Source organism: Pteropus medius, unplaced genomic scaffold (genome assembly GCF_902729225.1).
Source record: "Pteropus medius unplaced genomic scaffold, Ma_sr-lr_union100, whole genome shotgun sequence".
NCBI lineage: Eukaryota > Metazoa > Chordata > Mammalia > Chiroptera > Pteropodidae > Pteropus > Pteropus medius.
Genome location: NW_024346062.1, coordinates 13,590,148 through 13,609,570, shown reverse-complemented (window position 1 = coordinate 13,609,570; position 19,423 = coordinate 13,590,148). Strand labels below are relative to the sequence as shown.

Sequence of the window (19,423 nt, the reverse complement as noted above, 5' to 3'; positions counted from 1 at the left end):
TTATACTTTTCTATTTTTGGATTTTTGGATTTGTTTTGCAGTCATTACAAGTCTGGGAGAACTCAAAGATTCTACAACTAAACTGTCTCATCTCTTAGAACCTAAGCTGCCTTACAATTACCTGTCACACATGTACCTGTTTGGCTGAATACAGGCAGAGCTCAGAGATGTTGTGGGTTTGGTTCCAGACTTCCGCAATAAAGTAAGTACCGTAATAAAGCAAGTTGTAATCTTTTTGCTGGTGGAAGGTCTTGCCTTGAATTTGTAAAAAACACATCTGTGTAGTACAATAAGAAGAGGTATGCCTGTACTGATTACTGGTTAAAGCTAGTAAAAATTTCGTTTCAAGCAGATGACCCTTTCTTTATGTTTCAAGCCTTCTATGACACTTTTTTAAGTGTGAACAAACTGAAGCATATATTAACTTATGAATAATTAAGATAGAAAAGGCTTTTATTCTATTAAAAATGGAAATTATCAAATTTTTTATATGTATCAAGAGTCTTACAATCCTAAGTCTGAAGTATCTATACAACTGTTATAAGAAATTACCCGAGGATATTCATACAAGTCACCAACCAGCATGGTAACAGTTTGCCGGAAAAATATTATACTTTTTCTTCATGTAAATACTTATTCATTATACCACCTACCAAGCATGGCATCTGTCTCAGCACACATAGCATAATAAAATGCTCTAATATTCTTAATTTCTTTTTCTGTAAACTTCCCAGTGCAGTTTTTTGTATAGGAAGAGTAATAATCTATAGGGTGCATTTCTGACAGAGGTGACCACTTTGGGACTTTTATGGCACCATAAGACACCTAAAAAGGAGAGAAAAACAAAGTGGTAATATTCTTTTCCTCCAACCAGGTGTTGTTCAATTTGATTTAATGAGAATATACAATTTTCAAAATTTTCTTTAAAGTGATAATAAAAGAAACAATGAGTAAATACCAATAACATACAGATGTAATTTTAACTTCTACTTTTGAGCACACATACTTACTTTTTTAAGCCAATAAGGAGATGTGTGAAATGTTGAAGATCCAAAATTTTCTCCTGAAGATGGTGAAGGATAAGGGTGTGGTAGATTTAATCCCAAATACAGAACAAATGGTTGACTGTAATTAATTCCTTCTTTTCTTAACCAATTTACTGCTCTGTCTGTATTCTCCCAGTCCTCTTCCATTACTCTTATTTTAGTCCTTTTAGGCATAAGATTAACCACAGGCCTGCCTTCTTGTCTGAGTAAAAAGGCAACATCTCTTGTCCACGCTTCCACACGGTTGCTGAGGGGGCAAGAAAACAATATACTGTAAGGTATTTAAAAAGTTCTAAAAACTAAGCATAAACATAAGAAAGTAGTATGGAAAACTGTTTTTAGATTCAGTCATGTAAATGTTCAGACTAATTACATTCAATCTCATTAAGAAAGTTATTGAGCATTGCAAATTAAGAAGCCAGGAAAAAAAAATAAGAATAAAATATTCACCTATGTGTTCTTTAAAACTAAGAATATTTAGAACAGGTACTTTTTCTTAAGATACTTAGTAAAATAAAAGAGGTTTTAGATTCCTAGTATTTCTGAATTTTCTAGCATTTTGTCTTTTTTTTTTCCTGTTAGAAGAAGGTCGTATTTCTAACCAAAGCTACTATACTTTTCCCCTACCACTAAATCTTTATATTTTAAAAATCCTACCTCCCATGTGTACGTCATGTTTCTGAAGTTTCGTGTTGTAAACTTTTCTAGCTGTATCTTTTCTCTTTATAAGAACAATTTTAACCATGATCTAAGGTATCTAAGTTCATAGTGATGCAAATTCCTGTCATTATAAACTAGATATATTTTTATTAGCTCATTTAAAAGTATAATGATTCAATCAATTCAATTTCTCTAAATCTTTAGTCTATTATCTGACTACTTGGTAAGTTAAGCAGCAGTACTTACTACTACTTTTTCTTGATCAATGTGTATTTAGTTGGCATAATTGTTTAGGAAGCAGTCCTGGACATTTCTAAGAAGCTTGTTTTTATAAGTTTCGGTTAAGGCAAGCACCTCCGTAGTACCCTATCAATTAAGAAAAGAGTTTTAAAAATTCAGATTCCGATGTAGAAACAAAGACTATTTTATATGAAAACATAATATTCCATTTAAGTAAAATTTCAAACCACATAAAATGACCTGATAGTCCACAGATGAGCTAATATAAAACTTTTATCTGCCTTTTGAAAGCAGGTAAAGAAATTTAAGCAGCTATGACAAACATAATTTTTCATAGTAAGTATTCAATATATTTTGATAAATACATTGAAAACTAGAATTTCAGTGGAATTACATCTAACAGGTTCTAATTGATTCCATCTAGTACACAGAAAGCCCTAAAACAGTAAGTTCTATAAAATTTATCATAACTATCAAAACATTAAAATATAACACTAGTTTCTCAGTCTTTTGCTTAAATCATTGTTGAACCCTCACTACATGTGACCATTATCAGAGTTATTGCAGAGGAGTGGAATGTTAGGGTTTTTTTACACCAGCAGTACTTGTGCTGGAGCTCAAGGATGTTAAAAAGAAATAGGACACTGAGATTCATACAGATGTTGAGGAACCAAAGTGCTTTCTTTTTAACCAAGGAGTGTTACATGGGAAAATATGGCTGAGAAATTATTACAGGAAGCAAGTAAATTACAAGTAAACTTGTAATATAACTTAATTAGTTGCCAGGTGTGGTATTATGATTATGGTAAGAAATATGTATTTGATCTTTGTCCCCTTTCTGGCACAGCTCCTAAAATCTTTGGAATTTCCTAAGTGATGAGGGCAACAAAAGTGCCTTTTGTTACTTTAATGAGGTTACTTTTTGACCACATCTAAGGATGGGGCTGGTTGCATGGGAGAACTAAGCATGTGATTGGAGGGTTGAAGCTTTTAGTCCCATCCCATGGCTTCTGGGGAGGGAAGAGGGGATGGAAGCTCCTTGCCTTTGCACCATAGGCACATTTCCTTCACCTGGCTGTTCCCAAGTTATATATATATTTTATAATAAACCAGTGATCTAGTAAGTAAAATGTTTCTCTGAGTTCTGTGAGCTGCTCTAGCAAATTAATAGAACCCAAGGAAGGGGTAATGGGAAGCTCTGATTTATAGCCAGTCAGAAGCACAGGTGACAACTGGACTTGCAGCTCGTGTCTGAAGTGGAGGGGAGGGGGCAGTTTTGTAGGACTGAGCCCTTAACCTGTGAATCTGATGCTATCTCCAGTTAGACAGAATTTAGCTGAATTGTTTGTCAGTTTGTGGAAAACTATTCCCTGCTCAACACACACATTAGAACTGGGTGCAGAATCTTAATTGGTGATCAAAACATTTACCTGGCTTTGGATTAACTGTAGATATTGTACTGATTGTGCTAATTTACTTAGTTGATACTATGATGTGGTAATGAGTGAATCTAGTAGAACATCTCAAGAAAAGGTCTTCTAGCTTTGAAAGATGGCTGTGTCACACACAGATTACTGTATCTTTTGCCACAGCAACAAATAAGTGTGATTCCATTTAATCCTTCTGGTAAGGTTATGTCCCTTTCCCTATGTTTTTTTTTAACCCTGTGTTCCTGAGATTGTTTTTAAATCCTTAAGGGTAAAAAGGCTCAAATCAGGTTAATTTTGACCTACTGTTATCATTATGGCTAATTTCAAATTTCGCTTTATTTTTGCCCTCTTACTAAATAACATGTGATTTGCCCTCCTATCTTAGTGGTGTCCTCTTTTGTGTATTCATGGTTATGTGTATCTTTGGCATGATACACATAACCTGAGTACTGCTGGTACTCAGAGTTACAACAAATGATTTCAGCATTACTTGGGCAACAGGGTCAAGATTATGGTTGAAAGTAAAGGTTGCTCTCTCATAATTTTCAATTTTTCCTCTTTTCTGGCTCTCCCAAGGATCTTGAGTAGATAGCTAATTAAGAGGTAACACTATGATTGATTAGTTGACCCATCATCAGGCATTGTGCCTAGGTATAAAGTAAAAATTTATTCTCTATAACTTAAAATCACTTAGCATGTTTTAGATATTCAATAAATACTAATAATTATATTCAATGTTGACTCTCTGTTCTAGTCTCACTACTCCTGGGCCATCCCAGTCCTCCTGGGCTCTTGTGAAGCACGAGCAGAGGAACAGACGCAGTGTCAACACTGGGCCTATACAGGAGTGGTAGTTCTCAGCTCAGAGAGTCCGTTTTCACAGTCTAAGATTGCTTCTGGCCAGTAACACAAATGAGGAAAACAGGGAAAGAAAATGAATATGCAACTTCATAATCTATTATAATTACTGTAACAAAGATAACTTTTAATATAAAATTATAATTCTCTTTACTGAACAAGCAATCCCTTTTAAACAGGTCAAGCTGTCACACCAGGAAACAGTCTTTTGGCCACGTGCTTAGATCTACTTCTTTGTCTCTTTGTTCTAAGTGCTGTCTTTCTCTGCACCCCACCCACCATTAATCAGTATAACCTCTTCCAAATGTAAACTTTCTAATTACTTGGACAGTGTGGGTATTTTGAACAAATTTCTTTCCATTTCATTTTTATGTACTTTGTCTGGACTATTGAGAGTATGGTTTCAATTGAGAAATTAAAAAGGGCTTATATTAATAGGGAGGAACCCCAACTATTTGTGGTTTGGTTCCTCTCATAAATTTACCCTGTTACTTGCAATAGGCATGAACAGATATTGTATAGTTTCCTATATGCCACCATTTCTCAAAGTGTGGCCCAGGGACTTCTGTGAAGTGCTGGGAAGCTTTCAGTGGGTCCAAAAGGTCAAAACTATTATCACAATAATAATATATTATTTGCCTTTTTCACTCTCGTTCTCTCATGAGTGTACAGTGGAGGAGACCACGCTAATTTTGCCTCAGGTGGGAGCTCAGACATAGTGTATACTTATCTCAAAAGAGACTGTTCTCTATCAACCTAAAGATGCTTCAATGTGCCATTTTGTCCATATATACTAAATGCTCCTCCTAAGTGGTCCAAGATCTACTTCAACTCTTTGTAGAAATCTAATAAGGGCTTCTTTTTTTGAAGGGACACACAAAATAACCCCATGTTTCTGATAAAGGCATTCACAATTGGTCATATTTTGCCCTACTTCTTCCTGAGGAAGTACTGAACTGAGGTCCAGTTCTTTATATCCTTACTACTCCCAAGAGTAGTCCATGGACCAACAGCATCAGCATCACCTGGGAGCTTGTTACAAATTCACAGTCTCAGGCCCCATCCCAGACCCAATGAATCAGAAAGAGAAAGGGTGTTTAACAAGATGTCCAGGTGATTTGTACGCACATTAAAGCTTGAGATGCACTGCTCTACATAACAGTGTAAGAATTCTTTTACTCAGAAAAAAACCCTCAATGTTTAGACAGGATATTCAAAATAGTTTCCATAGTAGTCCATGAATAGAATTATTCTATCTTGGGTCAATTCCAGAAAACAAGGTGATGGCTAAATGCATATCCAATAATCAACAGTTTGATTAGTTTCTTTTTAGCAACAAAAATCTCCTTTTACTATAAATGGAAAATAAAACTACCTAACACATTATCAACTAATTATTGCATAAATGTGTATATGTGCCATTGCTGTGTGGGTTTTCTGTGTTAGTGTACTAAATTCTGCTGTAGTGTTAGATAGGCCACAGGTAGCATAGGATTAATTTACACAGTAACAATCTCATCTGAAAAGTCACACATTAAAATTGAGGAGCTAGACTTAAACCTTCATCTTCCTAAGATTCCTAAGATAATTAAATATCTCAGACTTTAAGTGTTCTGTGGGGAGATCAGTCTCTTTCTCTCTTTTCTCATACACACACACACACACACACACACACACACACACCTAACCATTAGGGATAGCCTGCCCTTTGCTTCCTCATATAGTACTACTTTAAACATTTTTCTTGGTTAAATCTTGAATTAAATGACTAAGAATTCTCAGTATGAAAATAAGCTGTTATTCTGGGTTATAACATTATTTGTCCTCATACCAAATTAGGTCTCAACTGTTTTTGAATCCTCCTGCCTGTTAATAATGAGCTTTGTTCTTCCTCTGTTGACAGACTTCAATTTTTAATTACCTCATCTGCTCGAGAAATACTTTTAACACTTAAAACTTTTTTCCTTTTTAATATATTCTGGTCTTGCTTTAATCAAACTTGGGATATATGGTGATATTATTATGGTTGTTAATTTACTTTTAATATCAAGAATGCTAATTTACCTATGTACTTTCAGACATTTTAACATTTTTCTTTAGAAATTGTAGATCAAGTCTAAAAATTATCATATATTCCTTATATATAGTAAGTGCCTTGCTTTTGCAATTTTGTATTCTAGCCTCATGCTAGAAAATGAGGTGCTGAAAGCCAGATTCTTCAGGGCTAACTGCAATATAATGTAGTCAATAAAAGAGACAACTGAAAGTATAGAAAGATTGCTTAAAGGAAAATGGGGAAACTTTTAAGGGATGACAAATTAAGACCAATCAGGAAATTACATGAACTACCAAAAATTCATCTAAAACAATCAGGCCAAAAATATGTTCAAGGATGAAAAGAAGAATAAACAGAATTATTCTAAGGTAATTATTAGTTTTTTAGAGAACAAAACTTTATGGAGGTTATCCAATTCAGTTTATCTGATGAAACCTACAAGTATTTTCTGCCAGCTGCCTCAGTCTGTTGTTCAAGTCCTCCTCACATAATCTTCAAAGCCTTCTACTTGGATGCCTTTGTTCAGTTTCTCTTTCCTGTCCTCCATTTAAGCCTAGTGATGTTATACTTGTCTGAGAGTTCATTAAATCTAAAATGCTATTAATGTGAAGTGTACTTAGAAAAATGTATACTATTATGAAAAAAATGTTGCCTATATAGAAGAGAATTTTGTAATTGTCCAATGAAACATGCATTGCAATTTTAGAGATGTTAAATTGTGAAAAATTGTGCACCTGGATGCGATTGCTTCCTCCTTTAACAGACTTGTATTTTGCCCTCTGCTGTAGTTTTCTATAGACTTTTATTTTTTTTTTGCCTCCTCTTTTAAACCAGAAGTCTCTCTATTTAGGTCATATCTGGCTAACGCTAAAGTTAATTAAATTGAAAAAGTTAAATCTTCACATTAGATAGTTTCAGGCTCTTTTCAAGTAGATTAACTTCCAAATCTTCAAATGGTTAACACTGGCAAAAATAGGAGATAAACTTCATTATGGGCAGCTAAACACAATACATTAAACTTTAGTAATTAAATGGAAAAAAATCTAAGAATTGGAATGAGGTAGTAGGGCCAGAGCTATCACTCATGTTACAAGAAACTGGTGTAGGAGTTATGGCAGACAGCAATCTGAACACAGCCCCACAGGCAGCTTCAGCCAAGAATTTGCTAGTCATCAGAAGTGAGGGTTCTGGAATAACAAAACAAAACAAAACCAACAGCAGGCTCTTCCACTATTTTAAAATATCATGCTGAGAATGTACACAGAATTATGCAAGCTGTTCTAGATACTGAATATCAATAAAGATAATAAGGTGTGTGTGTATGAGTGGATGGTGGTGGGGGTTCTAAAAAAGCTTCTAAAATGACCAAAGGAATGGGTGTCTTTCTCCATTATAAGGAAAGAATAAAATAAAAACATCCTCAGTATGGAGAAAACTGATCTAAAGGTATGTATGATCTTAGATTATAAAATAATAGTAGATATGGTTAGGTAAACACAGACTTTATTATTAGGCTGCAGAATTTGGAGGGACTGAGAGAGGCCTCTATGGTTGCTGTTCTTGAGTTCCCCTACTCTCCTCTTGGTCACTGTGGTTCTATTTAGAAAGCTTATGATGCTAGTCTGCTGCCTGACGGGATAGGCGAATGGTGTTAGCAGCCTATGATTTGCCTCCCTTTACTGTTTGTCAAGAGGCTCTAGCTTAAGAGTTTTTTTCCACAGCAATTCTCTCATTTTGGAAGTAGACCTTTTCTTTTTCATTTGTTTGACAGGATGAAAAATTGCCTATAGTGAATTGGCGTCAGAAAAGCAAGCTATATGAATTGAGAACATATATAATTACAATGATGGTAAGAAGAAATAAAGAATTGGACTTTAGGTTTTAAACTTTTAGCTAGGAAAGATAAGACAGCAGCTTGTTTAAATTCTCTTCTGATGCCACTAGAATGGAAATTCCATGAGGTTAGAGATTGTGTTTTGATCACTACTGTATTCTCATCATCTAAAAAGAGTGCATGGTACATAATAGGCGGCTCAATAAATATTTGCTGAATGGGTATTGCATACATCTGATTTTACTTTTGTAATTTACTTAAAGATCATCTTTTAGTATTAACACTTAAGGAATATTGCTTAATATTCAAATTCTTTATTAAATTGTACTGATCTTGGAAACCTGGTCTTTAAAATGTCTATGTGAAATCAATTACCTTCTAATTTTACACACTTCCAAATTGACATTTTTTTGGTTTTCTTAATTCTAAAAATATTGACAAGTATACTTATGTGGATCTGATCCCTTAGAATATGGAAAATAAATTTAAGATTTAAAAAGCAAGTATGATATTAGGTATGATATTTCTATATCCATTCTAATGAGTATAAAATACTTAGTTTTAGATCATGGTTTATCAACTTCTACACTGTCGACTCTGGGCTTGAAAATTCTTTAGTTGGGGTTGGGGGCGATTCCGTGCATCACAGACTGTTTAGCAGCAATGGTGGCCTCTGTCCTCTAGATGCAGCAACACTACCCCAGTAGTGTCAAACAAAAATGTCTCCAGACATCGTCAAATGTCTTCTGGGGTGAAAACTGCCCTCAGGTGAGAAGCACTGTTTTAGATATTGGGAGTATATTGGCAAAACAGTTTTTTTACCTGATAGCAAAAATGATCAAAACACCCTATGAATAAATACAAATGCTTCCTTTCAAGTGCTATGAAGATATAGCAAATTTGAACCTAATCTAACCTACTATAAACACAATACATGTAATATGAGAGGCAAACGAATATCAAGACTTTATAAACCACTTAAGTGTACTCCACTGAAGTCACAGAATTTCGGAAGGAAAAAACCTTTAAAGTCATCTAGTGTTAGCTCATTTGATGAAACTGGGATGGTAAGAAGGTAAATAACTTGCCCGAAGTCTTCTAGTCAGTAAGTGGCATCTTAATGAGTAGTACCTCCAATACTTGTTTAGCAATTGTCTGGAAGAAACAAATGCGCACCCTTAGAATTCCCAGTATGGTCTAGTAAATTAGACATAGTAAGGAACACATTGGACTAGTATTCCTAAACTGGTACAAGAAGAAAACATCACTACTTGATGCCTAAAAAGGAAAGATGGAGTTTTGTAGTAAGAAACTAAAAAATCTTGTATTTCTGGCTGAAAATATCAGAAAGATCAAAAGAAAGATCAAAACCAGACAATTTCAGTGGTAAATGTACCAGGAGTTATAAAAACCTGAATTCTGATTTTGAGACTCACTCTATCAAAAACACTGAATGCCCCTACTTATGAAGTTTGATATGAAGAGACCTTATTTTCATCTGAGATGCATTTTTCAACAGAAATATTTGCAAGATGTACCATAATTCATATAACCTTTGCAGACATGCTATCAACAGAAACCGTGAATTATTTGTAAGCCAAATGACTGTGAGGACATACGGCTCCCACAGAAATAGTCCTGATAGCTTATTTCAATTTCCTAAGCCCTGGTGAGTAAATGAAAATATGCTACAAGTGTAGCATCTTTGAAAACCATCTTTGACCTTTGAAATATTAACATTTTCCTTTTACTAGTTTTAGAATTCCACATGAGAAAGAACTTCTGAAAATTAAGGATATTTAAAACATTAAAAAATTGAAAAACAGGATATGCTCTTTTAGTTGAGGATATATTCAAAATACTAATAATGAACAAGTGCTATGACCCTGGGTTAAATAGAACAGTGATGTTTATCAAATAATAAGCTATAGGTAGAGCAATATAACATTTCACTACATTCATTCATTCATTCATTCAACAGACATTTAATTGTGTGCCTGCAATGCACTGGTACTACTAGCAATGGGAAAAAAGCAATGAAAAACTCAGGGTCCTTGCCCTTCATGAATCATTATCACACTGAGGAATAAAATTCAGGTCATATTTTAATCATTCCACATATAGAATGATAAATACAGGGAGTACAGGGCATTCAACCTCAGATTCTTTTTATTATTGGATTGACTGAGGAAATAAAGAAAAAAACTTCAAATAGGGTAATATGAATAGTTGTATTTTACTTCATGTTAGCCTTACTTTCTAAACAGGAGGATTTTAAAGAGAAATTTATGAAACTCCATGAAATAATTAGCAATGCAATGAACTTCAGAATAATAAAAAAATTATGTAAGTATTCAACTACAATTCTGATTAAGCCATTTGTATAACAACAATAATCTTTTCCCTTGATTAAATGCTTACTTTGTGCCAGGCATTGTTAAATATTTTATATCATCTCATCTAATTCTTTTATATCTTTTATATTAACCCATTTAAAAATGACAGTCATCCAGTGAGGTGAGTATTATTAATTCCAGTTACAGATAAGGAAAACTGACACTTAGAGAAGTCAGGTAACTTGCCCAAGATCATAAGGATGGGCGTCTAACTGTTCCAACGGAGTCAAAGCCTGTGCTCCTACCATCACACTTACCTCCCCTCCCACCCCTTTCTTCTGCTACATTAGCGGGGTATGGAAAGAGCATTTGCACAGAAGGACTAGCTTGTTCAATGGTCCAGAGGTAGTAAAAAGCATGTTAAAGAAATTAAAGAAAGACCAGGTGCAAAGTGAGGAAGAGAGAAAGTGCTATGAAATGAGACTGGAGGTAGACAGAGGCTAGATTATGCAGGCTCTTATAAACAATGTGCAGATTTGGGATTTTAGCCTACCTGCAGAGAAAAACCATTGAAAGACTTTAAGGAGGTATGTCATTCAATCAGATGTATGTTTTTAAAAGATCATGCTGGCTGCCTATAAAAAATGAGCCAGATAGAAGAAAAGAAGTTGGAAGGCCATTTCAATAGTTTAGGCAAGAAATAATGTAGGTTGGTGGAGATGATAAGTGGAAAAATACTGGAAAACAAACTGGAAAAATACTGTAGAAGTACAGCTGACAGTATTTGGTGATGATAAGAAGATGGGAGTGGGCAGAGACGTCAACATTACTACGGGGTTTCTAGTATCGATATCGTTTAGATTTTGGAAGACAGAAAAGAAAAGAAATTTAACATTAACCAGAAGAGCAGGATTAATACAGTATGTCCTCGCTTAATGTCCTTGATTGTTTCTGTGACTTTAAGTGAAATGACATATAACAAAACCAATTTTACCTAGGCTAATTGATACAAACAAGTGTTAAGTTCTTAGGGCCTCTCAACAACATTATAATGAAATGATGTTGAACGAAAGGACATTATTCGAAGACCTGCTCTATTCAGATTTTTCTAGATTATTTTAGTATCTGTTTACTCAAAACTCATTATATTCATTTCCTAGGGCTGCTATATCAAATTACCACAAACTGGATGGCTTAAAACAACAGAAATTTATTTTCTCACAGTTCTAGGATATAGAAATCTGAAATCAAGGTATCATCATGGCCATGTTTCCTTGAAAGGCTCTAGGAAAGAATTCTTCCTTGCTTCTTCCTAGCTTTTGGTAACTCCTGGCAACCTTTGGCATTTTTTGGCTTGTAGCTGTGATCACTCCCATCTCTGTCTCTGTCTTTACACTGCCTTCCCTGTGTGTCTGTGTCCTTTCCTCTTATAATAAGGACATTAGTCATTGGATTTAGGGTTATCCAGGATGATTTCACCTACAATCCTTAACCAAGTACATCTGCAAATAGGATCTATTTCCAAATAAGCTCACATTCTGAAGTTCCAGGTGAACATGAAGTTTTGGTGAACACTATTCATCTCACTACACTCACCATTATTTTTATTAAATTTATTTTTCTGGTTCTTATCATAATCATTAGTATTATCTTCATCACTACTATCAATATCATAACCTTCAATTAGCACCTGTTAGGCAAGAGGTAGTGCTCTAATGTCTTAATATAAATTTGTGTCAGGAGTCACAAGTGTTGGGAAACCCCAAGATCACATCCAAGTTTGCTAGGAGGACTCTGGGGGCTCAGCAATAGTTGTATTTATGGCTATGATTTATTATAGTGAGAAGACCCAAAGCAAAATCAGCAAAAGGGAAAAGATGCTTAGGGTAAGTCCACAGGAAACCAAGTACGAGTTTCTAAGTGGTGTCACAAAGGGAACACGTAATTCATCCAGCATCTACCTGTGACAATACATGTGAAGTGCTGTCTACAAGGGAAGCTCATTAGAGACTCAAGTTGTTGTTGGGTGCTGATTATGTAGATACCCTCTGCCTAGCACATACCAAAATTACAGATTCTCACAGTGAAAGTAGGTGTTCAGCATAAAGCACGTTATACAAAAACACTATAGGTATGTAGTAAGTCATTTTACTAGTTAGGGAATATAGGGAACACTCCTGAAATTCAAGTTCTCAGACGTCAGGCAAAGGCCGACCCAAGAACAGCCCTTTCTAAGGACAGAAGTCTCAGACCTGCTGTGTTAGCTCTTTTCTGCACATATTATTTGATTTTTATCCTTACATCAAAGAAATTAAAGTTCATTAGCTTAGATAATGTTTCAAAGATTATACTACAACAGGTTAGTAGTTAATAGTGAAACTAGGATTCGAAAGTAGTCAGTCTGATTCTAGATCTCTGCTGTTATCCACCATGTTTAGCTGCCTGGTTCTTGAGGACTTCGTAAAATGAAGAAAAAGAAAGTTACAATAGACTTATGTTGGAAAGAGCTGATAAAAGCAAGTAGCAAGATTATGGTCTTTAAAACAGATCATAAAGTGACTAATCAAGTAGCTATTATAAAATAGAAACTCAATAAAAATAAATCTAAACAATTTTATAGATACTTTTATAAACCTTTAATGTTTTAAATAACAAAATACTAGCATATTAGCAATTTTAATATTTTAGGAAGATTTAAAAAAGCTAAAGTTTTAGCCAAATTAACCCAATTGAGGGATTAAGAGATTTACTTTTACCTTTGTGGAGAAATAAAAATAAAAGTCAAAAAGAGTATATGCATGTGCTATAGCAGAGAAGAATTAACCTATTAGAATTATTTTTGTTTTATTCTTTACCTAATGGAATGATGTCCTGAAGTATAGTCCACTTTTCCAAATTTTTGTGTTCGGTAGCCATGCTTCTCCATGATATCCATCCATGTTGTATAATTTGGATCTAGGCCCTTGAAGTTATTCCAAGATTCTGTTAAGTGAGTAAAGAGGCCGCTCCACATTGCTGAGGGGGAAGGGGAAAGAAGAAATTGGGATTAGTGTATAGTTTAACAATTTGTTTTGACTATTAAGACAAATACTCCAAGACAGAATAGAGTCTACTAGTTTAGAGCTCATGCTCTGGAATGAAAAATACCTGCATTAGATGCTTTACATAATATTTCTTACTGTTATCTCTGCAAGGAGTTTACTGTTTACATTTTACAGGTGAATCTCTAAGGCTTACTACTTAAGTTGTTTAAGGTAAATACACCTGGAATTAAATATAAAACCTGTCTGGCTCTAGAGTCTGCTTTCAATTATGAAAATAATCACTAAATATTTATTGGTTAATTTTCCAAGTCAGTCAGTTGAAGCACAGATCCTACTTCTCAACATCCTCAAGTTTTTTCCCTATTTCTTGTCCTTGCATTGGCTTTCCACAAAAATTTTGAGTGTACTATGTCTTCTCCCTCATTTTCTACAACCATTTATTCAATAAATTTGTCTTCAAATAGTAACAGAACTAAAGGGAGAAATAAACAGCAATACAATAATCCTAGCGGACTTAAATATCTCACTTTCAACAGTGAGATCATTCAGACAGAAAAATCAACAAGAAAACACTTAAATTATATGTTACAGCAGATGAACTTAACAGACACTCGTAAAGCATTCCATCCAAAAGAAACAGAATATACATTCTTCTCAAGTGCACAGGGAACATTATCCAGGTTAGATCATAGGCCACAAAATAAGTCTTAATGAATTTAAGAATGAAATCATATCAAGCATCTTTTCTGACTATAATGGCATGAAACTAAAAATCAATTACAAAAAGAAAACTAGAAAATTCACAAATATGGAAATTAAGCATCATGCTACTGAACAACCAATGGGTCAAAGAAATCCAGAAAGAAAAAATATCTTGAGACAAATGAAAATGGAAACACAACATTCCAAAACTAATGTGATGCAGAAAAAGCAGTTCTAAGAAGGAAGTTCATAATGATGAACGCTTACATTAAGAAAAAAGAAAGAGCTCAAAAAAAAAAAGAGACAGAATTTATAATAATCAAGTTTTTCCCTATTCTCAATTATTTATGACTTAATGTCACTGATATTTTGCCATTGAAACTATGCCTATTTGTTAAATTACTATAATAAAAGTGAACAATTAGGTTTGGGATGGAAGTGGATTGAGACTAAGGAGATAAAAAATGTAACCTGAAATAACATGGAAAATTTCAAATAATGGATGAGGAGTTCTAACTCCCAGTGCTCTTACTGAAAAATTTTCATGGAAATAGACCTCTTCTAGGAAATATGAGTATTTAGATAGTCAAAAGATTCTTAGTCACCAATCAGAATAAAATGAAACAGTAACAAATGAAACAAACACCATTTTAGATGATAAAATTCCTGCTCTTGAAAAATAAATTAGAAATTCTAATAACTCCAATACCCAATACATAGTTTAAAGCACATATCACGTACATTAAAATTTTTTATTAGATGCTAAATGTGAATTACTATACTACTTTGGGGTATAATCTTTTAAATTGTAAAAACATTTTCAGTGTGTGGCCGCTTTCTTCCATTAATATTAAGCATGTTCATACCTGCACGTGATGGGCAACAGATTGGAGAGTTTGTGTAGGCATTCAGAAAGGAAGTGCCACGCGCTTTCATGAAGTTGATAAAAGGAAGTTTCACAACCTGACTTCCTGGATAAAATGTTAGCCTTCCATCCTGGAATAAAGAAATTTAATTAGCACTGATTGTATTACAAAAGAAGACAATTATTACCTTTAATTTTAACCATAAAATTCACAAGTAGCAAAAGACTTAAGCATGATCCCAACAATCCTCAAAAGACAGAAAGTGATAACAGTGTTTGGCTCGTAATACTCAGAGCCGAGTGTAGTGTTACACTTGGATTCATTTGAATGTAGTAATTAAATTAAAGGACTTCCTGGGAAGTTCTTTTGGGGAATGATGGATTGATTAAACCAATATTTATTATTTACCATGTGCCAGGCATTGTGAAAGACCTGGAGATACAATTTAGAGATGAGACAGAGTCCCTGGCCCCATAAAGTTTAGTCTAGTGGAGAAGACAAAAAGTATACTGGTTGATATGTGCTTTGAAGAAAACTTGATCTACAGAATAATAAGGGATACCTACTTTGGATAAGAGTGGACAGGGAAGGCTTCTCTGGGAAGTATGAGACCTAGATAATGAGAAGGATCCAGCCATTCAAATAATTTAATGGGCATGTAAAGTTAGAGATACCTGCAAGATATAAGTGGAGATATCAATTAGGCAGCTAGATAAATGAGCCTGAAGATTAGAAGAGTTGTTTTGGTTGGAGATATGCATTTTGGAATTGAACTGGGAATTGAAAACTCTCCTTGGTAAAGAGCAAAGACAGAAAAAAGAATATTCTAGCCCTGGAATTATATCTATTATGTGTTTTCAATATAATTATAAAGTACAGTTTAAAAAATGAGCCAATCCAAAATATGGGCTATACATAAACCTTTGAGATGTCTGAAATTTCCAAATGGAAATCTATCAACCTACCTATATATCTACCTACCTACCTACCTACCTACCTATCTACCAACCTATCTAAAGTAGGCTGTTAGGTACAGACAGGAATCTGAAGCTCAGAGATGTCTATCCTGATGGAAGATTCATGGTATCAAAAACTGTGAGACTGAATGAAATCTTTTAGAGAGAGAGTGAAAAGAGGAAAGGAACCCAGTGGAAGCCCTGAGTGGCCCCAAATAAGAAGAAAAGGCAGCATGAGAAACTGGGAAAGAATGGCCAGTGAGAAAGGAAGATATTAGGAGACTGGGTCCCATGAAAGTCAAGAAAGAGGTAATGTCAGCTGTGTTGAAATGGTACCTAAAATAAAGCCAGAAAATGCAGACTGGAATTAGCAGTCTGATGACAGTTGGTGATTTTGACAAGAGCACTCTCAACAGAGTGGTAGGGATAGATGACTGAACTAGAAAGGGGAAAAGTAAATGGGAAGCGAGAAAGTGAGACAGCAGGTGAAAAATACTCTTCTAAGAAGTTATTTAGCAAAACGGAAATAGAAAAATAGGATGGCTGTTAAGAGAATGGAGCATTAGCTGGAGAATGTCAGATTAAGGTCAAGTTCTTTTTAAGATTGGAAAAATTAGAGCATGCTTGTATGTGGAAATAAATACTACTTCTAGCAGGAGTAATCACTGAATGATAAGCAAATAACTACTGATTTCCTGAGTGATGAGCTAAGAAGCTCAAGACAAAAGTGTATATTCTCCCCCATTTTCCCTCTTGAGATGGATGAGCCTTTTGGAAATATGATTTTGTGATTTGGATTGCTATACTTAGTTCCTCATCATTCTGGGCCAGGGAAAATCAGTGATGTTTAGATTTCAAGGCATCATTCTGATGATAGAATGTAAGAGTAACAGTCTGATCTGTATTCAGAGCAGGACTGTTTATCATGTTCTCAAATCGGTCCATCAGACTGAAGAGATTTTCACTAGACTCTGGTATACATGCCTGTCCTGCTTCCCACTCCTGAAACATCACCAAAACTAAAACCAAGGCAGGTATGGGGGTGGAAGGACAGAGGCAGAGAGGATGCTATGTCCTTGAAGACCGAGGCAGAGGTACTTATTTTCTTTTTTAAAAACAAATTTAAGATGTAATTCATATACCATACAACTCACCCATTTAATGTGTACAATTCAATGGTTTTGGTATGTTCAGAGAGTTGTGTGACTGTCACAATCCATTTCAGAACATTCTCATCATTCCAAACAGAAACCTTGCACTCCTTAGCCTTTACCCTCCTATCCTCTCATTCTTACAAACCCTAGGCAATTGCTAATCTTTCTGTCTCTACAGTTTTGCTTTCTCTGGACATTTCTTGTAAATGGAGTCATACAGTATGTGGTCCTTTGTGACTAGCTTCTTTCATTTGGCATAAATGACTTCTAGGTTCAACCACATTGCAGCATGTATCAATACTGCCATTTATTTTTTATTGTTGAATAATATTACTACATTTTTAATCCATTTATGAATTGATGGATATTTGGGTTGTTTCCACTATTTGGCAGCATTGTATATAATACTTTTATGAACATTCATGTACAAGTTTTTGTGTAGACATATGTTTCCATTTCTCTTGGATATATACCTAAGTAGAATTCCTGGATCATACAGTAAGTCATGTTTAACCATTTCAGAAATTGCTAAACTGTTTTGCAAAGTGGCTGCACCTTTTTACATTCTCACCAGTAGTGTATAAGGGTTCCAATTCCCCTAGATTCTGGCCAACTCTGTTACTGCGCCTTTTTGATTATAGCCATCTTACTGGGTGTGAACTGGTGTTTCATCATGGTTTTGATTTACACTTCCCTAATGATTAATGATGTTGAGTACCTTTGCATGTGCTTATTGGCATTTGTATCTTCTTTGGAGAAATGTATATTCAGATCTTTTGCCCATTTTTTAATTGCTTAATCCACAGTCACAAAGATTTGGACCTCTGTTTTCTTCTAAGAGTTTTATAGTTTTAGCTTTTTGACTCATTGATTCATTTTGAGTTAATTTTTGAAAATGGTGTGAGGCAGGGTCCAACTTCATTCTTTTGCATGTAGATATTTAGTTTTCCCAGCACTATTTGTTGAAAAGACTATTCTTTCCCTATTAAATGGTCTTGGCACCTTTGTTGAAAATCAATTAACTATAAACCTGAGAATTTATTCTTGTACTTTCAATTTTATTCCTTTGATCTATGTGTCTATCCTTATGCCAATATCACACTATCTTGTTACTATAGTTTCTAGTAATTTTTGAAATTAGAAAGTGTAAGTCCTCCAACTTTGTTCTTTTACAAGATTGTCTTGGCTATTCTGGGACCCTTGAATTTCTACATGAACTTTAAGATAGGTTTCTATATTTCTGCAAAAAAAATCATAGGAATTTTTATAGAGATTGTAATGAATCTATACATCAATTTGGTGATTATTACTATATTTACAATATCAAATCTTTACTTTTCTCTTCATAAGAAATATCAGTCTGCACACAGTATTTATATATTTATATACACAAATATATACAAATCTACGTATTCCTACTATACTAAAAAAAAAATGAAATATTTGTTATCTTTGGAAGTTTCTAGGATGTTGTGATGCACTCCACAGATTCCCTTTTAGGAATCCAAGATGGCCTCTGCTGAAGAGTGTTGCCTTACGCATGATCATACCCCATTCCGGGAGCAGCCTATAACCATCCAACATAAAGGTAGAAAGGTCTGGTCTCTTCACCTTAATTTGAAACGGTTTTGAAATATCATATTAGTTTAAGAACTACCCATAAAGTCAGCTGAGGTCTCCGCTGGTACAGAAACACAACTCAATTTCTCTCTGCACAATCCTGCCTGCTTCTTTCCTTTCTCTTTGATCTCAACAATACTCCCTAATAAACTTCCTTTATGTTACTCTCCAATATTGCCTGTTCTCAAAGTTTAGGTAATCATAAAGATCACTTTATATAATACTCTCAACAAATCCTACGGGCATATCCAGATTATATGACTTTAATCATTCCAGGTTAATCTATGAGAAAGGCAACACAACATAGTGATTAAAAACATTCTTTGGTACCAGACATGCTCAACACCAACTATCTATGTGACCACAGTAACACCCAGTGATACTAAACTTAGTAAACAAACATTTGTCCAAGCAGTAGTTTTAAAATCATGGACAATACTAAAAGTATCAGGTAATAGACAGTAGTAGTCTTTTGGTTGATGGCTTGGGAGTTTCAAAAACTGTTCAAGTTTAGGATTAAACAACAACACACGTACACAATTTCTCTGGAATATCAGGGAGTGGATCAAATTATATCAATTAACACATTTAAATCAGTATTAACATGACTATCGGATACCT

At 34.5% G+C, this 19,423-nt stretch overlaps 2 protein-coding genes across 7 annotated transcripts in view; one reads left to right on the top strand and one right to left on the bottom strand.

Moving 5' to 3' along the window:
- LOC120612555 (spermatogenesis-associated protein 9-like) overlaps positions 1–8,494 on the top strand; it is an 87,715-nt gene extending 79,221 nt beyond the window's left edge. For 2 of the 4 annotated variants that reach the window (XR_005655482.1, XM_039875144.1), the window contains one exon: positions 42–351. Coding sequence is in view for 1 of the 4 variants with exons in the window: in XM_039875144.1 (XP_039731078.1) it covers positions 42–98 (57 nt within the window). In the remaining 3 variants the exon portion in view is untranslated. Of the gene's footprint in view, positions 1–41; positions 352–4,130; positions 6,915–8,061 lie in introns of those variants that run through there. The other 2 variants (XR_005655483.1, XR_005655484.1) reach the window with 2 other exon arrangements.
- The window catches only part of ARSK (arylsulfatase family member K), a 31,783-nt gene that overhangs the window by 11,615 nt on the left and 745 nt on the right, over positions 1–19,423 (bottom strand). For 2 of the 3 annotated variants that reach the window (XM_039875135.1, XM_039875134.1), the window contains exons 2-5: positions 15,073–15,202; positions 13,316–13,475; positions 1,011–1,293; positions 654–825 (exon numbers count right to left, since the gene is read on the bottom strand). In XM_039875135.1, coding sequence (XP_039731069.1) covers positions 654–825; positions 1,011–1,293; positions 13,316–13,475; positions 15,073–15,202 — 745 coding nt within the window. Of the gene's footprint in view, positions 1–653; positions 826–1,010; positions 1,294–13,315; positions 13,476–15,072; positions 15,203–15,638; positions 15,747–19,423 lie in introns of all 3 variants that reach the window. The other variant, XM_039875133.1, reaches the window with a different exon arrangement.